The following is a 20,801-nucleotide window of genomic DNA, read 5'->3' as shown; positions in this document are numbered from 1 at the left end:
TTGTTTCCAGACCTGGGACACAAGCTGCAGAAAGCAAACAAGAAACATTAATAAAAAAATATTATACAGGTCAGTACTTGTCATCTGAAATAATTTTAACTGTGACAATGTGCCCATTGTGCTTTTAATATTTGTGAGTATATTGTCATATCCAAGAATTATTACCTAATTTACAGTTATCAACATTCACTGTTGCATTGGGGATTGTGCAAACATTATAATATTGAAGCAGCTGAGAAGTATTGGAAAAATGAGCCAAAAAACATTACAGAGAATAATTAAGTTTATATCACCAGGGATCACCCATTACCAAAAGTTAAAAAAACAGGTGCAAGAAGGCCAGATACAGTAGTCCAGGAACAGAAGACAAAAATAGCACTGATCATTGAAATTGTTACACCCAGTGATTACAGTGTCTTACATGCAGAGAGACAAAAAGTCATAAAATACCAGGTTTTACAGGGAAAAATTGACAGCAATGTGAAAGAAGGATACTCAAGACAGTTTCAACAGGAGTAGGAGCAATGGGTCAAAGAATTACAGTCATATTTTGATGTATTACAGACACATGTAACTCCGTATGAAATGCAGGAGTCAGTTCTCGGCACATTATGGGTTCTGCAAAGAGTACTTTTGGCCAGCATCAAAGATTGACATAATAGTAATTTCATGAACTTTAATCATACTTTGACTTAGAAATGCTGTCCATTCCCATCATGGTATCAGAAACCCAAATGACTTAGAGAAATTAAAAAAAAATGTATAGACAGCAAAAGTAGATCAGGTCTGTGGAAAGTCAGTCATATAAAATTATGATAAAGATCTCTGTTTTAACACAGAATTGCTACTTTATTGCAAAGCGTGCATACCGTGTCATAATGCTGCAAGGCAGGGAGATACAAATGAAATGATTAAGGCTATGTCCACAGTATAGACCATGCTTGTTGCCTTAACAGCAGTAGCAGAGAAAATCACAGAGAGAAAGAATCCTGAGAGAGGATAACATTCTCCAAGAGAGCAACCAACATATATATATATATATATATATATATATATATATAGATATATATAGATATATATATATATATATATATATATATACTCACAACCAGAAGGACTTGTCAGTTATACCCGATCTTGTGGTATGACTGTTTTACAGGAGAACCAGACAGAAGATTGCTGGCAATTAAAGTTTGCATGGACTTCAGCAATGCCACTGATTCTACATGAACGGCTTATAGGAAAACTGGAGGGATTGGGTGGTAATAAATGGATATCCTCATGGCTGAATGGTTTGATACAGAGCACTGTTATGAGAGGGGAAATGTCAGGAATTAGGGTAGTGACTAGTAGAATAGAGAGGTACAGTGGTCTCTTCTGGGCCTGTTACTCTTCAGTGTGTTAGTCTTATATACTAACTGGCTGAATGGTTTGATACAGAGCACTGTTATGAGAGGGGAAATGTCAGGAATTAGGGTAGTGACTAGTAGAATAGAGAGGTACAGTGGTCTCTTACTCTTCAGTGTGTTAGTCTTATATACATCCGAGGAAATAACAATATCAACTTCTTTCCTGATGGCACAAAGATGCAACAGTTCAGGACAGGGGGAAAAGTCTAGCAAAGGATTTGGGAAGACTAAAAAAATGGACAGAAATATGGTAGTTCAGGTTTTGTGCGAAGAAATGCAAAGTCATGCACTTGGGACATAACAATCCTGGTGAGAAGTGCCAGCTGGGAGGAGTAAACTAATGGCAGCACAGCAGAAGTAGGATCTCGTGATGTTGATCGCACCTGTAATGGAACGCTGAAAGCATTATCATACATTTTGTGAAGTCACATACCCCTACAAATTACATCAACAGCATACCCCTTACAGTGGGCTCAGAGATGAGAGATCTAGGTTCAGAGATAGATAATAGCTTGAAATGCCCACAGTAGTAAAGAAATCATTTTATGTGGCAAAACGTATAAGTAAAGGTATGACATCTAGATTGAAGGGAAAAGATAAGAATGGAGGGGACATAAAATGTTAATGCACTTGAAAACTAGACAGGTTTATTGTCTTCTTCTACCTTCAAGCTAATGCAGGATAATGTAAGCATATATACTACTGTACAATGCCACTGTCAGCACCATGATAAAGTGCAGTATAATTTTGCAACATATAAAATCTAGATAAATAATATTAGCTTAATATACTGCAGTAAAAGGCACCAATATACAGATAAAAGATTTCAGGATAGGTAACAGCATATATAATAAAATGCAAGTGGACACACAATTTATGAAGCAAAGTAAGTGAAAATAAATGGAATGCAGAAAGTACAGTTGCGTACACTTACCATAAATGTAGATGTTCGATTGTATTCACGGTTGCAGTCATCACACTTGGGTTATCTGCCTGCAGGTAGCCCTCAGATGACCCGAATACCAGAGACTTAGCATTTTTGCGTCGGTTGCTGTCACTCCAGGACTGATGTCAGGTCGTCAAGGGTATAATAACAGGCAGCCGACGCCATTACATCAGTTTTTCTTGCCCCAAATGTCAGGAGCCCTGAAATAGGGAGCTAAGTTGTGGTGGAAAAAACACCACCAGTAAAAAGTAAATACCAATAGCCCTGTAAGGCATTAGTAATACATTTAGAGAACTAGAGAGAGAGAGAGATATGGGCTGGAGGGTGGGAAAGCTTTTTTGAAGACTTCGGTAGCTGAAATCACAGGAGCTGGCCGACCGGCACTTGCGAACTGCTTCTGCTTCGGGCACCGCGCGGCAACAAAGACTGAGGAAGATGGCGTCGGCTGATGCTTTTATACCCCAGGCGCTCTGACGTCGGGGAAAAGGGTGACATCAGCCGACGCCGGACCCAGACTTTGGAATCCGGCCGACCGAGGGGCTGCCTGAGGCAGGACAACCCATATGTAAGGACTGCAGATGCATCCTTGAAGGACATCCAGGACTGCAGCAATGAATACACTCGAACATCTACATTTATGGTAAGTGTACACAACTGTACTATGTTCTTTGTGTTTCACTGTTGCAGTCATCACACTTGGGTTGATTCCCAAAGCTGAAGAATAGGTGGAAACAGTCAAGAAGAGATGGGGCTGGCTAGTATGCCCTGCAGGACTGCTGTAGAAAAACCTGCTCTTGATTTGGAAAGAATAGGCAGGTGGTAATGCTTGGTGAAGGGATGAACAGAACTCCGGGTAGCAGCTTCCAGAATGTCCCTGGTAGGGTCTCCCCTGAGGAATGCTGTAAAGGTAGAGGTTGCCCGGGTGGAATGTGTTCTGACCCCCTGAGGGGTTAGTTTCCCATGGTGTTTGTAACAGAAATGGATACAGTGTGCTGTCTATCTGGAAACAGTTTGTTTAGATATGACCTTGCCCTCTGCCCCAGGTGCAAAGCTGAGTAGTAGCTGCTCAGATTTTCTGAAGGGCTTGTCCTGTCAAGGTAGAATCTGTGCTGTCTGTGCATGTCTAAAGAGCGCAGGATTTTTTCCCCTTTATTTTGCAGATTGGGAAAGAAAGTTGGCAAATGGATATATTGGTTGAGAGCTACACTGGACACCACTTTAGGCATAAAAGTAGGGTTAGTTCTGAAGGAGACCCTGGCAGCATGAAAAATAATGGAGGAGTTCCACAGCCATAAGCGCCTGTAGCTCAGACATTCTTCTAGATGAAGTGAAGTGTAGGATTTCCTTGTCATGGGTCTTCTGGCTTCCAGAATGATGTCCAGTACCTGCTTACTTAGGCTGGTCACTGGGGGAGAATTCAAGGAATAATCCAGGCTGCAAGGTTCAGGGTTTGCAGTTGCGGATGCAGGATCTGTCCCTCCTGCTGAGTGAGGAGGGCTGGGATCTGTGGTAGATGCCATGGTGGCACTGGTGATAGGCTGCGCAGTAGTGGGTACCAGTGCTGGCATGGTCAGTCTGGAGCAATCAGGATTGCCCTTGGTCTGTCCTGTCTTATCCTGAGTAGTATTCTTAAAAGAAGACGCAGAGGGGGAAAGGCATAAATTGAGAGGTTTACCCACTGGAAAGAATGGGCATCCACTTTCCATGCTCTGCTGTGTGGTGTCCTGGTGCATAATTTGTGGATTTGGTGAATGTAGAGGGAGGCAAAAAGGTCTACCTCTGGTATCCCCCATTCCTGGGTTAACAGGCTGAAAGTGTTGGGATTTAATTGCCACTCATGTAGACGTAGGAGATTTCTGCTAAGTCATCTGCCAGAGAGTTTTATTTGCCTGGCAGGAATTGAGATCGTATATGGATCTGCATGTCCATTGCCATGTTGCACAGTGTCATGGATAGCCTGCATAGTTGGTAAGAGTGGGTTCTCCCCTGTTTGCTGATGTAACACATAACTGTGGTGTTGTCTGTTTTTATTAGCAGGAGTCCAGGTGAGAGAATGGATCTGAAAGCTGTCAGAGCATGCTGAACAGCTAGCATCTCTTTTTGGTTGATGTGCAGCTGAATTTGACTTGGGCTCCAGTGGCCCTGAATGCACTTGTCTGCCAGATGTGCCCCCCAGGCATAGTCTGATGCATCTGTGGTTAGGGTCTGGGTGGCGTGGGTTGTGTAAAGGAAAGCCCCTTATTGTGGTTGCATCTTGCTGCCCACTAAATAAACTCTTTCCTTAGACAAGGTATGATAGGTATGGTGGTTTCCAGGTCCTGAGAAATGATGGCACCAAAGACTTTTTAAGTACCATTGAAGTTTCCTCATATGCAGTCTGGCATATGGAATTAGCAGAATGCAAGAGGCCATGAACCCAAGAGCCTGCAGGATTTTCCTTGCTGATAGCTGTGTTCTGGTGGCCATTTGAGTGAAGTAGCCTGTTAGATAGGCTTGTATTTCTGGAGTAAGAAATGCCATCTGGGAGGTTGTGTCCTAGCTTGCTCCCAGGAATACAATATTTTGACTGGGTACTAGTTTTGATTTCTTTTCATTGATAGTGTACTCCAGGGAAGTTAGAAGGTTATTTACAAATGTCAGGTGCTGCATCAGCTTTTCCTGACTATCTGCCTGAATCAGGCAATTATCCAAGTAAGGGTACATTTGAATGTTTCTTTGTCCGCAATAGGCAATGGCTGGAGCCAGGCATTTTGTGAAGACTCTGGGAGCAGTGGATAAGCCAAAGGAAAGTGCAGGGAACTGATAATGCATAGATCCTGCCCTGAAATGTAGATATTTCCTTCATGATTCCCTGATAGGGGTGTGCAGATAGGCTTCCTTTAGGTCTAGAGTGACTAGTCCGGCCTCTTTGGACAGCACAGGAAGAAGCTGCTGAAGGGTGAGCATTTTGAATTTTAGTACCACCAGGAAGGTGTTTAGAATGGAAAGGTCTAGGATTGGGCATCAAGTGCCCTCTTTTCTGGGTACCAGGAAAAGTCTGGAATAAAACCCTTGACCTATCTGTTCTGCAGGAACAGGATGAATTGGCCTTATTGCGAGCAGGGATTGAACTAGGTTTTGTGCCTCTGCCCACTGGTTTGGAGGAAGGTCTGGGAACCCTTTTAGGGTTGGCAGAGTGTGGAAGTAAAATTTGTACCCTTGTGATACAATGTTGAGGACCCATCGGTCTTTGGTGATGGAGGTACAGTTTTTTTGCATAGTGGGCAAGTTTCCCTCCTAGGGGCACGAGCAATTGGGCAGAGGTGTGGAGTGGGGTTGATAAGTCATTGTGAATTATTTCCGTAAGGGGGTGGCTTAGCACTCCCTGTTTTAGAAGTAGAGGTACTCCATTGCTTCGATCTCTGCATATCCTGAGACTGTAATCTGGGGGGTCTGCTTCCCCTGAGTCTAGTTTGAGAGGGCCTTGAGGGGGCAGGAAAGGACCAATGTTTCGAGGGGCAATGCCTACTGAATCTAGGAGGCTGCACTTGCAAAAAATCTTTGACTTTCTGCATAGACTTAGCTTTTTCTTCCATCTTTTTTAGAACCTCTTCTGCTTTGGTGCCAAACAAACTGTCTTTATTCAAAAGAGCGTCTAGTAGTTTTGATTTGACATGGTCTGGCAAGGTCTGTTCCTTAAGCCAAGCATGCCTTCTCAGTACAGAACCAGTGACTGCTGTCCTGCAAGATGCTTCTAGGCTGTCAAACCCACATTGCAAGGTATGCTTGCTGACTTGGCTTGCAGAATGCATAAGCTCCTGCAATTCTTTATTTTCTGCACAGTCTGTAAAGGTATTTCAGCATGTGAAACTGGCAATTCAATGCCCTAATGGCTAGTGTTGCAGAGGTGTATACTTTTTTACCCCATCTGTCTAAAGTTCGGGAATCCCTGTTCGAAGGGATGGGATTCTTAGCTGTAGTTGCCTTTATACCTTTAGGCCCCTGGGAAATGACCTCTGGGTCAGCAGTAGGATTTTTGAAAAGAAATTTGTGAGAGTCAGAAACTCTGTAGTACCTGTCTGGTTTCCTTGGAGCAGGGGGTAAAGTATCAGGAGTCATACTGGATTCCATAAAGACATCATCCACAACATCCAGAACAGGAGGGATAGCTAAGGGTCTATGTTGTGGCAAACCTAAAAGTTCTCGGAGTCTCCTTTTGGACTAAGCATAATCCTGGCATTTCCAATGGAAATGCTCTCTTAAAGTATGAAGGGTTTCACCAAAAGAAAAATCCTCTGGATCTGGAAGGGAAGCAGAGGGAATGGATTCCTCTGCATCTGAATCCTCAAAAGCAGATAAAGGCATATCTTCATATTCAGAAACGTCAGAGTTGACGGACTCTTGGTCAGTTAAAGCAGCTGGGGACAAGTCCCTTTTTCTCTCAGCAGGGGGAGGCTGGCTTCCCCTAATCAGCATGATCAGGTCTTCTGCCATTTTAAGCAAATGAGACTGTGGCAAGGAAGCAGGTGCTTGAGATTGGGTTGTTGTGTTTTTAGGCATAGCTTGTACTCTTGGCCTTAGAAACTCAGTAGTTTTTGAGAGAACAGAAGACGTAGTAGTAGTCGTCGGTTTGTGTCTAGTGTCGATAATAAGAAGAACGTCTTCAGAGGCTGGTGCCTGCTCAACGGCTTGGGACCTATCCAAGTAGAGACATCCACAGGTTCCTTAGTCATAGATGAGTCTCGTGGCATAATGGATTTCGAACAGGTCTCAGTAGTGGCCTGCGAATCCATAGTTGCAGGCATCAGGGGCTGCAAAAGCACCTCACTGAGAACCGGCAAACAGACGACTGGTTTAACCATAGCGTCTTCAGTAGTTTTTGAGCTGTGCAGTCTGTCTCTGTCTTTATCCTTTCATTTTTTGGAAGATCGGTAGTCGGTTGGCTTACCAAAACCATATTGGAATGCGCGGGCTGTAAGCAAAAATAATTTGCTACAATACAGGCCCAACGTCTAATAGTTCTGGCATTGAACAAAGCATAAAAGCGACAGAGGTAAGTCGTGCTCAAGGTCTAAATAGGTGATGGAGCAGGAATGAAAATCTCTGTGTGGTATTTGCTTTACACAGGCAAGACAATTGTTTACTTTTTCTGACATCGGTTAGAGCAAGAAAAAAGGTTCCCCAATGGGGTACTTAGCTTTAGAAAACATCAGCTTCAATTCGGAACAAAAAACTTAGGTAGCGGCCGACCGGCACTTGTTCGAACTGCTTGTGCATCAGGCTCCTCAGCAAGAAAGACTGATGTAATGGCATCGGCTGCCTGTTTTTATACCCCTGACGATCAGACGTCAGTCCTGGAGCAATGGCAGCCAATGCAGAAATACTAAGTCTCTGGTATTCTGGTTGACTGAGGGCTACCTGCAGGCAGATAACCCAAGTGTGATGACTGCAACAGTGAAACACAAAGAACATCATTGTTCACATGAAAAACATGATAGTAACGTAGCTATCAGCAGCACAGGAGGATAGGACAATGTACTATAAGAGATAACGATGTCAACAAATCACGAACTATTACAGTGATAGGGTGCACAAAAACAGCTGCAACCTAGCATCAGCACATATGCAATATGTATCCAGGAGTGGCATGGTACCCATGTAAGAAAGTACAGTTGTGTACACTTACCATAAATGTAAATGTTCAAGTGTATTCACTGTTGCAGTCATCACATTTGGGTTATCTGCGTGCAGTAGCCCTCAGTCGGCTGGATTATCAAAGTCTTGGGTCCTGTGTCATATGCCGTCTCATCTTCCATGACGTCAGGTAGTCAGGGGTATAAAGCATGCAGCCGACACCATTACATCAGTTTTTCTTGCCCCAGATGTCAGGTGCCCCCATAATGGGAAGCAATTATATACAAGGTTACACCTCCAACAAAAAAGAAAATACACCAAAAAGCTTTAAGAATAGCAAACAAGATAGAAGTCAGGGGGCTGAAGGGAGGGTAACAGTGAATACATTCGAACAGCTACATTTATGGTAAGTGCACACAACTGTACTATGTTCTTCATGTTCCACTGTTGCAGTCCTCACATTTGGATAGATTCCCAAAGCTAAGGATGGGAGGAGGTAATTAGATAGAATTAGGACCAGCTATAAGGCCCTGCAAGACTGCAGTGGCAAAGCCAGCTCTGGATTTAGAAAGAATTGGCAAGTGGTAATGCTTGGTGAAGGTATGTACAGAACTCCAGGTAGCAGCTTCTAGGATGTCCCTGGTAGGGACACCTCTGAGAAAGGCTGTAGAGGTAGCTGCAGCCCTGGTTGAATGTGGTCCTATCCTCTGTGGGGTAGGTTTTCCATGGTGCTTATAGCAGAAATGAATGCAATGGCCTATCCACTTAGAAATGGTTTGTTTTGAAATGGCCTTCCCCTCTGCCCCTGCAGCAGATGTATCCAGCAGCTATTCAGACTTCCTGAGAGGTTTAGTCCTGTCCAATTAAAATCTAAGTTGTCTGTGCATGTCCAAGGAGTGCAGTATTCATTCCCCTTTGTTCTGTGGATTAGAAAAGAAGGTAGGCAAATGAATGGACTGATTAAGGGCCACACTGGATACCACCTTGGGCATGAAGGAGGGATTGGTCCTGAGGGAAACCCTGTCTGCGTGAAAGATGATGAAAGGCTCCACTGCCATGAGATCCTGTAATTCAGACACCCTTCTTGCTGAAGTTATGGCTAGAAGGAAGGCTGTTTTCCAAGAAAGGAATTTCAACTCTGCATTTGCAGCTAGCTCAAAGAGAGATAAAGTGAGCTTTTCCAGTACAAAGTTAAGGTCCCAGCCTGGAGTAGGGGCTCTCCCGGGTGGCCTTAGGTTTTTGGCCCCTCTGAGGAACTGCTTCAGCAGTGGATGAGAGAAGAGGGGTGACTGTATTGGAATGAGCTGAAATGGCTGAAGCATGAATTTTGATGGATGAAAAGGAAAGGCCCTTGTGAAGCATCTCAGTTATGTACTGAAGAATCTGAGGTACATTGGGTGCTGCTGTACCCATCCCCTGAGTTTGGCTCCAGGAACAGAATCTTTTCCATTTTTCAGCATAAGATTTTCTATTACTAGGCCTCCTTGCTTCCAAAATGACATCCATCACTTGCTTATTGAGGGATATTAATGGAGAGATCAGGTAATCAGCCAGGCTGCCAGATTCAGGGTTTGAAGCTGTGGGTGCAGAATCTGGCCCTCCTGCTGGGACAGCATGGCAGGAGTCTGAGGCAGGTGCCATGGTGCCAGCAGTGACACACTGTGCAGGAGGGGGTACCAGTGTTGGCGTAGCCAGTCTGGTGCAATCAGTATTGTCTTTGGTTTGTCCTGTTTGATCTTTAGTAGTGCCTTGGAGAGGAGAGGCAGAGGGGGAAAGGCATAAACTGTAAGGTTTTTCCAAGTGAAGGACAGGGCATCCATTGTCCAAGCTTGTTTGTGGGGAGCCCTTGTGCAGAATTTGTCCAATTGGTAGTTCTGGGGGGAGGCAAACAGGTCTATCGCTGGGCTCCCCCATTTGTTTCTCAACATGTTGAACATCTTTGGTTCCAGTTTCCACTTGTGTGGGTCCATGAGATTTCTGCTTAGGTCATCTGCCAGTGTACTTAGCTTTCCTGGCAGGAATTGAGCCTGTAGGTGCACTTGGTAGCTCAAGGCTGTGTTCCACAGAGCCATGGCTAATCTGCAGAGAGGATATGAGTGGGTTCCTACCTGCTTGTTTATGTACCACATCACAGTGCTGTTGTCTGTCTTTACCAATAATTGTCCCGGAAGGATGTGGTCCTTGAAGGCTGTCAGAGCATTCTGTACAGCTAAAATTTCTTTTTGATTGATATGCAGGTGCATTTGACTTGGGTTCCATTTGCCCTGAATGCACTTCCCTGCCAAGCGAGCCCCCCATGCATAGTCTGATGTGTCTGTTAGGGTTTGGGTGGTAGGGGGTAGAGTGAACGGCAGTCCCTTGTTTTGGTGGCAGGCCTCTGCCCACCAAAGAAACTCTATCTGTAGACAAGGTATGATAGGGATCATTGATTCTAGATCCTGAGAATGTTGACACCATAAGCTTTTTAGATACCACTGTAGTTTCCTCATATGCAGTCTTGCATATGGAATTAGTAGAATGCAGGAGGCCATGAACGCCAGGGCTTACAGTATTTTCCTTGCAGATAGCTGGGTCTTTGTGGCCAGTAGTCTGAAGTAGGCTGTCAAATGAACTTGTTTCTCTGGCGTAAGGTAGGCCATCTGGGAAGTTGTATTCGAGCTTGCTCCCAGGAATACAATTTGTTGGCAGGGTACAAGATGTGATTTATTTTTGTTTATGGTGTACTCCAAAGAAGTTAACAATTTCCTTACAAATGCCAGTTGATTTAATAGTATGCCGTGGCTTTCCGCCTGAATTAGACAATCGTCCAGGTATGGGTATATTTGAATATTTCTTTGCCTGGAAAATGCAATGACTGGAGCTAGGCACTTTGTGAATACCTTGGGTGCAGTAGATAAGCCAAAGGGCAGTGCAGAGAACTGATAGTGCATGTAGCCTGCTTTGAGGCGTAGGTATCTTCTGCAAGATTCCCATATTGGGATGTGCAGGTAGGCTTCCTTTAAATCCAGTGTTGCCAACCAGGCATCTTTGCCTAGCATAGGAAGCAGCTGATGGAGAGTTAGCATCTTGAATTTTGGGATCACCAAAAATGTGTTTAGTATAGACAGGTCCAGGATAGGACGCCAGGAATTGTCTTTTCTGGGTACCAGAAAAAATCTTGAGTAGAAACCTTGTCCCCATTCTTCTTTTGGGACAGGTTGAATAGCCCTGATGCTTAAAAGAGAGAAAACTTGCTTTTGAGCCTCTGCCCACTGATTTGGGGGTAGATCTGGACAACCATTTGGGGTTGGTAAGGAGTGGAAGTGGAATCTGTATCCTTGGAAAACTATATTTAAAACCCATTTGTCCTGGGTAATGAATTCCCAATGTTTTGCCTGCAGGGTAATCTTTCCCCCTAAAGGAGCAGTCAGTTGTGCAGGGCTTAGAAGGTTTAAAGTTAAGTCATTGAGACAGTTTACCAAAGGGGGGAGTCTTACTACGTCCTGTTTTGGAAATGGGAGCCCCCCCCCACTGCTTAGTCCTGTGAATACCTTGGGACTGAAGCCTGGGTGTTCTGCTGGTTCTGGGTTTGGACTGAGAAGGCCTGGAAGAGGCAGGAAAGGACCAATTCTTAGAGGGTCAATGCCTACTGAATCTGGGAGGCTGTACTTGCAGAAAATCTTTAACAGTTTGCATAGATTTAGCTTTTTCCTCCATCTTTTTAAGTACTTCTTCTAATTTGTTGCCAAACAGGCAGTCTTGGTTTAAGGAAGCATCCAGCAATTTAGCTTTAACATGATCTGGCAAAGATTGCTCCTTAAGCCAGGCATGCCTTCTAAGTACAGACCCAGTGATAGCAGCCCTGCAAGATGCCTCTAAAGAATCAAAACCACATTGCAAAGTATGTTTTCCAACTTGTTCAGCAGAGTGCATTAAATCCTGTAAATCCTTATTTTCAGCACAGTCAGGAATCAACATCATTTTCTGTTTAAGCAATCCAATGATACACTGCTGATACTTTAACATATGAAACTGGCAGTTTAAGGCTCTAATGGCCAAGGTTGCAGAAGTGTATACCTTCTTACTCCATCTATCCAGCGCCCTAGAATCTCTATCAGAGGGGGTAGGATTTTTGGCAGTAGTAGCCTTAATGCCCTTGGGTACCTGTGAAATAGTCTCAGGATCCGCAGTAGGATTTTTAAAGAGGAACTTGTGAGAGTCAGGAACCCTGTAATATCTATTAGGTTTTCTGGGAGCAGGAGGTAAAGAGTCAGGGGCCAAGCTAGATTCCAAAAAGGCATCATCAACAATGTCCAGTACAGGGGGGATAGCTAAAGACCTGTGTTGGGGCAGGAGTAAGAAATCCCTAAGCCTCTTTTTGGAGTCAGAGTAATCCTGCCTCTCCCAGCGAAAATGCTCCCTAAGAGTACGCAAGGTTTCACAGAAAGATAAATCCTCTGGAGGGGAAGCAGAGGGAAAAGAGTCCTCTGCATTAGAATCCTCATAGGTAGATAATGGCAAATCCTGTTCATCAGAGGAAACAGAAATTTCAGAGTCCTGATCAGAAGAATCAGAAGGAAAATCAGTCCTAGGTCTCTTAGAGGGGGAAGGGTGGCTTCCCCTGATTAGAGTAATAAGGTCTTCAGCCATTCTTATCATTTGTTTTTTAGGCATAGGTGCCTGACCATGTGGTCTGGGCATCGTTTTTTTAGGCATGGATCGAGTTTTGGGCCTTGAGGAGGAAGAAGTCGTCACTTTAATATGCAAGTCAGTAGGCCTGAATACACCCTCAGGAGCTGGTGCCTGCAGAGCGGCTCCGGACCGATCCAAGGTAGAGACATCCGCAGGTTCCACAGTTGAAGAAGCATCTCGCGGCATACCGGACTCAGAATAGGTCTCAGTAGAGGCCTGCAAATCTGAAGTAGTGGGTATCAGGGGCTGCGAAAGTGCGTCACTGAGTACCGGCGAACTGGCAACTAGCTTAGGAGAAGCGTCGTCGGCAGCTTTGGACCTAAGCGGTCTGTCTTTATCTTTGTGTTTTTTCAGAATGTTGGTAGTCGGGTGGCTTACTGAAGCCATTTCTGGATAATTGAACTGAGTACCAAAATATTTAGAAGCATAAATAAACCGAGGGCGAATAGTTTGAGGTTTGAATAAGGCACAAAACCGCCAGTGAGGTACGTTGTGGTCTGGGGCTAGGCAAGGAGTGCAGTATGAATGAAAATCTTTATGAGGTATTTGCTTTCCACAAGAAATACAACTGTTAACTTTTACTGACATTGGTTTAGAGCAAGAAAAAGGTTCCCCAACAGGGCACTTAGCTTAGTTGAAGACTTCGGTTCTGAAACTCGAAAATGAAAATTTCAGGAGTCAACCGACCGGCACTTGCGAACTGCTTCTGCTTCGGGCACCGCACGGCAAGAAAGACTGATGTAATGGCATTGGCTGCATGCTTTATACCCCTGACTACCTGATGTCATGGAAGATGACATGGCATCCAAAGCAGGATCCAAGACTTTGATAATCAGGCCGACTGAGGGCTACTGCAAGCAGATAACCCAAATGTTTATTTATTTATTTATTTTATTTATTTATTTATTTTACATTTGTTAACCGGGAGAGTCCAACTGGATACATGTCCATTTTCAGCGGAGGCCCGGGGAGAAAAGCTCCAAGTACATAACAGACATATGAACATTGTTAATGCAAAAAAAAGGAAGATAGTTGAGTTCTAAATACAATATAAAGATACATCACATCTTGGTAAAAAAAAAAAAAAAAAAAAAAAACAACAGCAGCATATAAAAAAAACATAGGTCAGTTACAAAGGCAAGGCGCCTTGTTAAAAAGCGGTTAAGGATAGTGAGGTAAGAGAAGGGTAAATGATAGTGGTTAATCAGGTTTGGAACAGGGACATTGCCAGAGAGTATTGAGATGGGGTTTAAGCTTTTTTTTGAATTGTAGGAGTGAGGGTTCTGAGGTGAGCATGGTCGGTAGGGAGTTCCACATTTTACCTACAAAGTTTGAGAATAGAGAATCCCCAGCAGAATTATTGGCTTTGGTAGTTTGAGCTAAGATCTTATTGGAGGAGCGTAAAGATTGCAGGTTAATATAGGGGTGAATGATGTTTTTCAGAGCTGGTGTTTTCTCTGGGTGATACAGTATCTGGTGATCCATTTTGACTTGGTTGAAATGGAGTTGGCTGGAAAACTCTAACCACCCTAGTTGCTTCAAGTTAGTGCAGTGGTGCATTCTAAAGGTGGAATTTGTGGCAAATCTAGCTATGTGATTGTAACAAGAAGCAAGCTTGTTAAGGGTTGTCTTGTTTAGGTTTGTAAATAGGGGGAGGCATAGAAAAGAGTTGATAGTAGGTGTGTGCTGGCAATTGTAATTTTAGCATGAGGAGTGAGAAAGTGTTTTACTTTATAGAGAGAGCCAAGCTTTTTATTGACGGTTTTGATGGTAAGATTGAAATGGGTGTCAAATTTAAGGGAGTTATCAATGGTAACACCTAATAGCTTTGTGTGAGCTTCTGGTGATATAGTGATTCCATTGGAGGATGTAATAGAGAAGGTGGGGGGAAGAGTCTTGTTAGTGGGTGAGAAAGTAAGTAGTTTTGTTTTGTTGGGGTTGAGAACTAGTTGTCGACTTGAGAACCATTTTTCTATTAGGTTGAAGGTGTCTTGGGTTGAAGCAGTGAGGTCTGCCAGGTTGGAGGCAGTGCTGATGATAGTCGAATCATCTGCATATTGAATGCATGTGGCATGGGGGGTGATTGTGGGCAGGTCATTAACAAAGATGGTGAAGAGAAGAGGGCCAAGAATAGATCCTTGGGGAACTCCAAGTGTAACAGGTAGGCATGTAGATAATTTGTCCTGCCATAGAACAGCCTGTTGCCTATTGGACAGGTAGGATTGGAACCATTTCAGTGTGGAATTGCTGAGTGATAGTTTTTTTAATGTATGGAGGAGTTGAATGTGGTTCACCATATCAAAGGCCTTGGAGAGGTCTAAGAAAAGAGCAGATAATTTATTATTGTTTCTGAAGTTATTGATGGTATTAGAAAAGGATAGTAGGGCTGATGTGGTACTGTGATTTGGCCTGAAGCCATGTTGGGAGTTAGCTAGAATTTTATTTTTGGTGAGGTGTTCCATCAGTTGTTTGTGGACACACTTTTCCATAATTTTGGCCAGGGGTGAGAGTATAGCTATAGGTCTGTAGTTGGTTAGCTCTAGTGAGCTACCACCTTTATGGAGAGGAATAATGTGGGACATTTTCCATATGGAGGATGAAGGCTTCTGACAAGGTACGGTTTATGATTATGGAGACGGGATAGGAAATGGCCTCAGCTGCTTTTGAAGAAACTCAGCTGGGAGAAGGTCAGCTGCTAGCTTAGTGGGTTTTAGTTATTTAAGAAGAGATGTTATAAAGGATATGGGTACTGGATCGAAGGTAAATAGATGATCTGATGTAGTTGGAGTATTCTGCTGGCATGGGTAGTGGAGTGGGCTGGTTGTTTGAATTGTGTGGCCAGGGATTGTATAGTTTCTGTGAAGAAACTATTGAATGTGTTAGCAATGTTTACAGGGCACTGTTGTTTGCAAGTTGTTGGAGTGGGGGTGGTTGCCTGGCCTGGGTGCAGGAGCTTGTTTAAGCCTGCCCAGAATTTTTGTGGATTATTAAGGTGTTTGTGTTGGAGGTGGAGGAAGAAGTTTTTTTTTTATCATTTAAGATCATTCTTTTAGTTTCATTTCTAAGTTGCCGGAAGGTTTGGTGGGAGTGTGGGTCTTTAGAGTGCCATGTGACCCACATCTTGTTTCTAGATAGGATTTTGGATTTTGTTTCCTTAGAGAGCCATGGTGCGGTTTTGGTTTTAGTTCTAATGGACCGTATTGGAGCATGGGAATCTAGAATCTTGAGGAAGGTGGTGTTGAAGTAGATAACTGCCTCTTCAAGAGGAAGAGACTTGAGTATTGTCCAGTTGTGGGCTTTAAGTTCAGTTTGAAAAATGGAGGCGTTGAATTTATTATTGTTCCTGATTTTTTTATGGTTGTAAGAAGGGGGTTGATTTTCTTGAATTTGATAACATAGGTGAGTAAGTGATCACTCATGTCCTCTGGGTGAGTACCTGCTGAGTACTGGTCAGGATCTTTATTAGTAAGGATCCAGTCCAGGATGCTGTCTTTGTTTTGGGGTTTACCTAGTCTGGTAGGAGTGGATATGAGCTGAGAAAAGCCATGTAGATTTATGCTGCTAGATGGGGAGCTAGATGAGAAGGAATTCCAATCGATGTTGAAGTCACCTAACACTATGGATTCCTGGGGTGAGTTTGAGTTAACCAGTGGAGAAAGTCCTCTAAGGTTTTGTTATTATTGTTGCCTGGGGGGATGCAAATACATGCTATATTTATGCTTTTATGTTTGTTTGGTTGAAGTTTTACAAGTAGAATTTCGGCATTGTTTGTTAGGAGGGGTTGTGGAGAGGCAAGGGAGATTTGTAATGTATTTTTGTAGAGTATGGCTACACCGCCACCTTTACGAGTTATTCGGTCTGCTCTTAGTATATCATACCCTGGTGGGATTATCTGTGGATTACACTCATCCAAAGTGGAGCAAGCTATGCTACATGATTATTTCAAAGTGGAGTCAACATAGGGATTTATCTTAGGAATGTGATGACTGCAACAGTGAAACACGAAGAACATTGTAAATCACAGGAAATGTACAGCATTTTTAGCTCTGATTTTTAGGACAGAAATATGCTAGCAAAAACAGATCCAGAATGATACATCTAAATCCACACAACACATGCTATTTATAAGGAACATACTAGCCAGTACTGTGCCAAAGTGACCGATGAAATAGCACAGTACACATAGAGCTCACATGATATAATCTTGAATGACCAGGATACAGCACAACCATGGTCTCCATGCTCTTGTTGCTATGTTCAAGAAAAACAATATGCAATGCATAACTTGCAGAAGGCACAAAATCTGCTAATAGGAGATTGCTGAAAAGAGTACATTGAAAACATGCTCAGAATGGAAGAAGCAACAAGAAAGCATTCATATGCATGGGCAACATCCACTGGGGCAGCAACATATTTTGGCTCAGGAAGGACATGGGAAGAGTAAAAGCTCTCCCACACATCAGTATACCAATCCAATACTACTATCTCATTTCAACAGGGCCTCCAAAAGACTGACTGCACGATCAAGCATAGTGTGAAAAACCAATTTCTAATGCACAACACACAGGGCATACACTACCTGCTAAGTGGATTCTGGGACATTCTACAATGCATCACGAGATGACAGGAGAACCTCATCCCATCATTCAAGCTGGAATGCAATCCCCTATAGCATGTCTATCACATAATTCATGCCATCTGAGGATGATCATCGGAACGTGTGAAATGCACATGAATACAGTAAGTACAGCCGCTGACATATAACATAGATTTTCTTTGTACCATCCTACTACTACCCATTCTTCACACTGGTACCAATGGATGGTCCAGCATGCTCTGAGTCACCTCTCCCTTCAAATTTTAGAATGCCTGGCTATTCAGTGATCTGTAGAAAGCAACTCTCATGCATTCTATATGTGCTTCACATATAGAATGCATGAGAGTTGCTTTCTACAGATCTCTGAAATATGACAGACAAGAACATGTGTGCAATTAGCATTACACTCATCCAAAGTGGAGCAAGCTATGCTACATGATTATTTCAAAGTGGAGTCAACATAGGGATTTATCTTAGGAAACATGCTGACTGCAAGATAACCACCTGCATATCAGTATGTTCTAAAAGACTGCATGCAAATGGCAATAGATTTTCACCACAAACATATACAAAGTCAATGCCAAAGCATCATCCTGATGGAAAATAAACAGCTATCATTTGCTGGTGCCCGTATCTTATGCAACATCAGCACACAGACACAAATAGATAGATAATAGCTGGGTAGCATTAACACTGATGAACAAAAAATTTAACACTGCATGCAACACACTACTATATCATAAAATGAGTTGTACGATGTGTGACAAGAATTGGGAGGCAAAGGCAGCAACATTTATTCACGCATTACCCTCTGAGATCCCAAACTGCTTTTTCACGGAAAGGATTGTGGTCCAGTGCAACAGACTACTGGACTAAGTGGTAGAGGGGGAATCTGAAAAATCATTCAAAAAGGGGACAGGTGGAAAAGGCGTAGGGGAGAAGATAAGGATGGCGGGGACGTAAAATGTTAAAGCACTTGTAAAAGCAGACTAGACAGGTTTATTGTCTTCTTCTACCATCAAGTTAATGTTTGGTAATGTAAACATATACTACTGTACAATGTCACTGTCAGCAACATGATAAAGTGCAGTATAAGTTATTCAGACTAAATTGATTGTAGGAAGTACAAATAGCACCATGGTCAGTTACATTAGCTGACAGTGCATGATATGTCCAAAGGACAGAACTACAAAGTACAGTTGTGTACACTTACCATAAATGTAGATGTTCAAGTGTATTCACTGTTGCAGTCATCACCTGTGGGTTACCCCTGTTGTCATAGCCCTTGGCCAGCCCAAATACCAGAGTCAATATTTTTCTGTGTCGGCTGCTGTCACTTGTTGACTGACGTCAGGTTGTCACTGCTATAAAGCAAGGCAGCAGAAACCATTACATCAGTTTTTCTTACCCTAACCAGTCAGAAGCCCAAGTAATATTGTAAAGTGGTCCTGGTGGCTAAAAGTCACCATAAGAAGCTTATGTCTCCCTAAGGAAAGAGGATATAAGGGGGAAGGAGGGAGGGAAACCAGGACTGCAACAGTGAATATACTTGAACACCTACATTTATGGTAAGTGTACAAAACTGTACTATGTGCTTTGTGCTTCACTGTTGCAGTCATCACCTGTGGGAGGATTCCCAAAGCTTAGAAGAGGGGTGGTAAGATTAGTAAGAGACCTAGGCCTGGCCTGGGTCACCATGTGCTGCAGAACTGCAGAGGCAAACCCTGCCCTATCCTTAGAAAATAGAGGTAGGTGGTAATGTTTGGTAAAGGTATGGACAGAAGGGTGAAGGGAAGATCCTTGTTCTTGGCACAGGCCCCTGCCCACCAGAGAAACTCGGCACTTATACAGGGGATCAGAGAGAGAGAGAGAGGTCTCTAAAGGATGAGAGTGCTGACACCAAAGGTTCTTTAGATACCACTGAGGTTTTCTCATGTGAAGCTTGGCCAGAGGAATTAGAAGGATGCAAGATCCCATGTACCCAAAGGCTTGCAGGAACTTCCTCCCAGTGAGGTGACTTCTGGAAGCCAGCTGGGTAAAGCAGAGAGGCAGGAAGCTCTGTTTTGTTGGGGATAGGAAGGCCATTTAGGATGCTGTGTCCAGCAGAGCTCCCAAAAAAATGACCTTCCTGGAGGGTGTTTGCTTTGATTTCTTTTCGAAGATGGTGTACCCTAAGGAGGTTAGGAGGGTTTTGACAAAGAGGAGGTCTTTGAGTAGCTTTTCTTTGCACTCTGCCTGAATGAGGCAGTCAGCCAGATAAGGGTAAATCTGTACATTTTTCTGCCTGCAAAAGGCTATGGCTGGGGTTAAGCATTTAGTGAACACCCTGGGAGCAGTAGATAAGCCAAAGGGTAGCGCAGAGAACTGAAAGTGTTGTGACCCAGCGCTGAAGTGAAGGAATTTCCTGCAGGATTCCCTTATGGGGATGTGGAGGTAGGCATCTTTTAGGTCTAGTGTAACTAACCAGTCATTTTTTGTCAGCATAGGCAGCAGCTGCTGCTGCAAAGTTAGCATTTTGAATTTGGGAACCACCAGGGAGGTGTTCAGAATGGATAGATCCAGGATAGGGTGCCAGGTGCTCTCTTTTCTGGGAAAAAAGGAATAGTCTGGAATAAAAGCCTTTGCCTTTTTGATCTGAGGGGGCAGGTTCTACTGCCCCTTGGGATATGAGAGTTTGGACTTGTTTCTATGCCTCTACCCACTGATTTGGAGGTAAGTCTGGGTACCCTCTTGGAATTGGGGGTTCATTGAAGGAGAATTTATATCCCGGACAAATGATCTTTAAGCCCATTGGTCCTTTGTTACATAAAACCAATTTTCTTTGCAGAGGGAGAGCCTTCCTCATAATTTTTTGTAAGTGAAAAGAGGGCAGAGGGGGGAGAGGGAGTCATTGAGAGTTTTTGCCATATAGGGATGGCTTAGAATTCCGTGTCTTTGGAGTGGAAGTGGTCCACAGTTTGGTTCTCTGCTGTCCCTGGGATAGGAGTCTGAGGGGGGGGGTCTGTCCCTGTGGGGCTTACCTTGCTCCTGTCTGCTAGGTGCAGGAAAGGACAAGTGTTTTGAAGGAAAATTCCTGTTGAACATAGGAGGTTGTACCTGAAAGAAATCTTTTTTCTGTTTGCATAGATTTTGCTTTGTCTTCCATCTTTTTAAGCACCTCTTCTGCTTTTACTCCAAATAAGCGGTCCTTATCCAAGAGTGCATCAACTAATTTAGATTCAACATGATGAGGGAGAGGTTGTTTCTTCAACCATGCCTGTCTCCTAAAGACAGATCTTGACACTGCTGCACTGCTTGAGGCTTCTAGGAAGTCACATTGACAGTGTAATGAGTGTTTGACCACTTGACAAGTAGAGTGTAGTAAATCTGCTAACTCTTTTGAATTGGCACAGTCAGGAAAGGTTGAAATCTTTTGCTTTAATAGTTCCAAAGTGTGTTGTTGATATTTTAACATGTGGAACTGACAGTTGAGTGCTCTGATAGCTAAGGTTGCAGAGGTGTATACTTTTTTACCCCATCTGTCCAGACCTCTGGAATCCTTGTCAGAAGGAATAGGATTCTTTGC

General features: G+C 43.4%; 1 protein-coding gene across 1 annotated transcript in view; it reads right to left on the bottom strand.

The window, feature by feature from the left end:
- LOC122809196 overlaps nucleotides 1–20,801 on the bottom strand; it is a 640,703-nt gene that overhangs the window by 459,403 nt on the left and 160,499 nt on the right. The window contains exon 3 of the mRNA XM_044080502.1: nucleotides 1–24. This exon is cut by the window's left edge and continues 1,268 nt beyond it. Within this exon, the coding sequence (XP_043936437.1) occupies nucleotides 1–24 (24 nt within the window). The remainder of the gene's footprint in view (nucleotides 25–20,801) is intronic.

This window comes from Protopterus annectens, chromosome 8.part0 (assembly GCF_019279795.1).
Source record: "Protopterus annectens isolate FY-2018-M chromosome 8.part0, PAN1.0, whole genome shotgun sequence".
Taxonomy (NCBI): Eukaryota; Metazoa; Chordata; order Ceratodontiformes; family Protopteridae; genus Protopterus; species Protopterus annectens.
The sequence above is the reverse complement of the archived record's forward strand: the minus strand, read 5'-3'. Positions and strand labels throughout refer to the sequence as shown.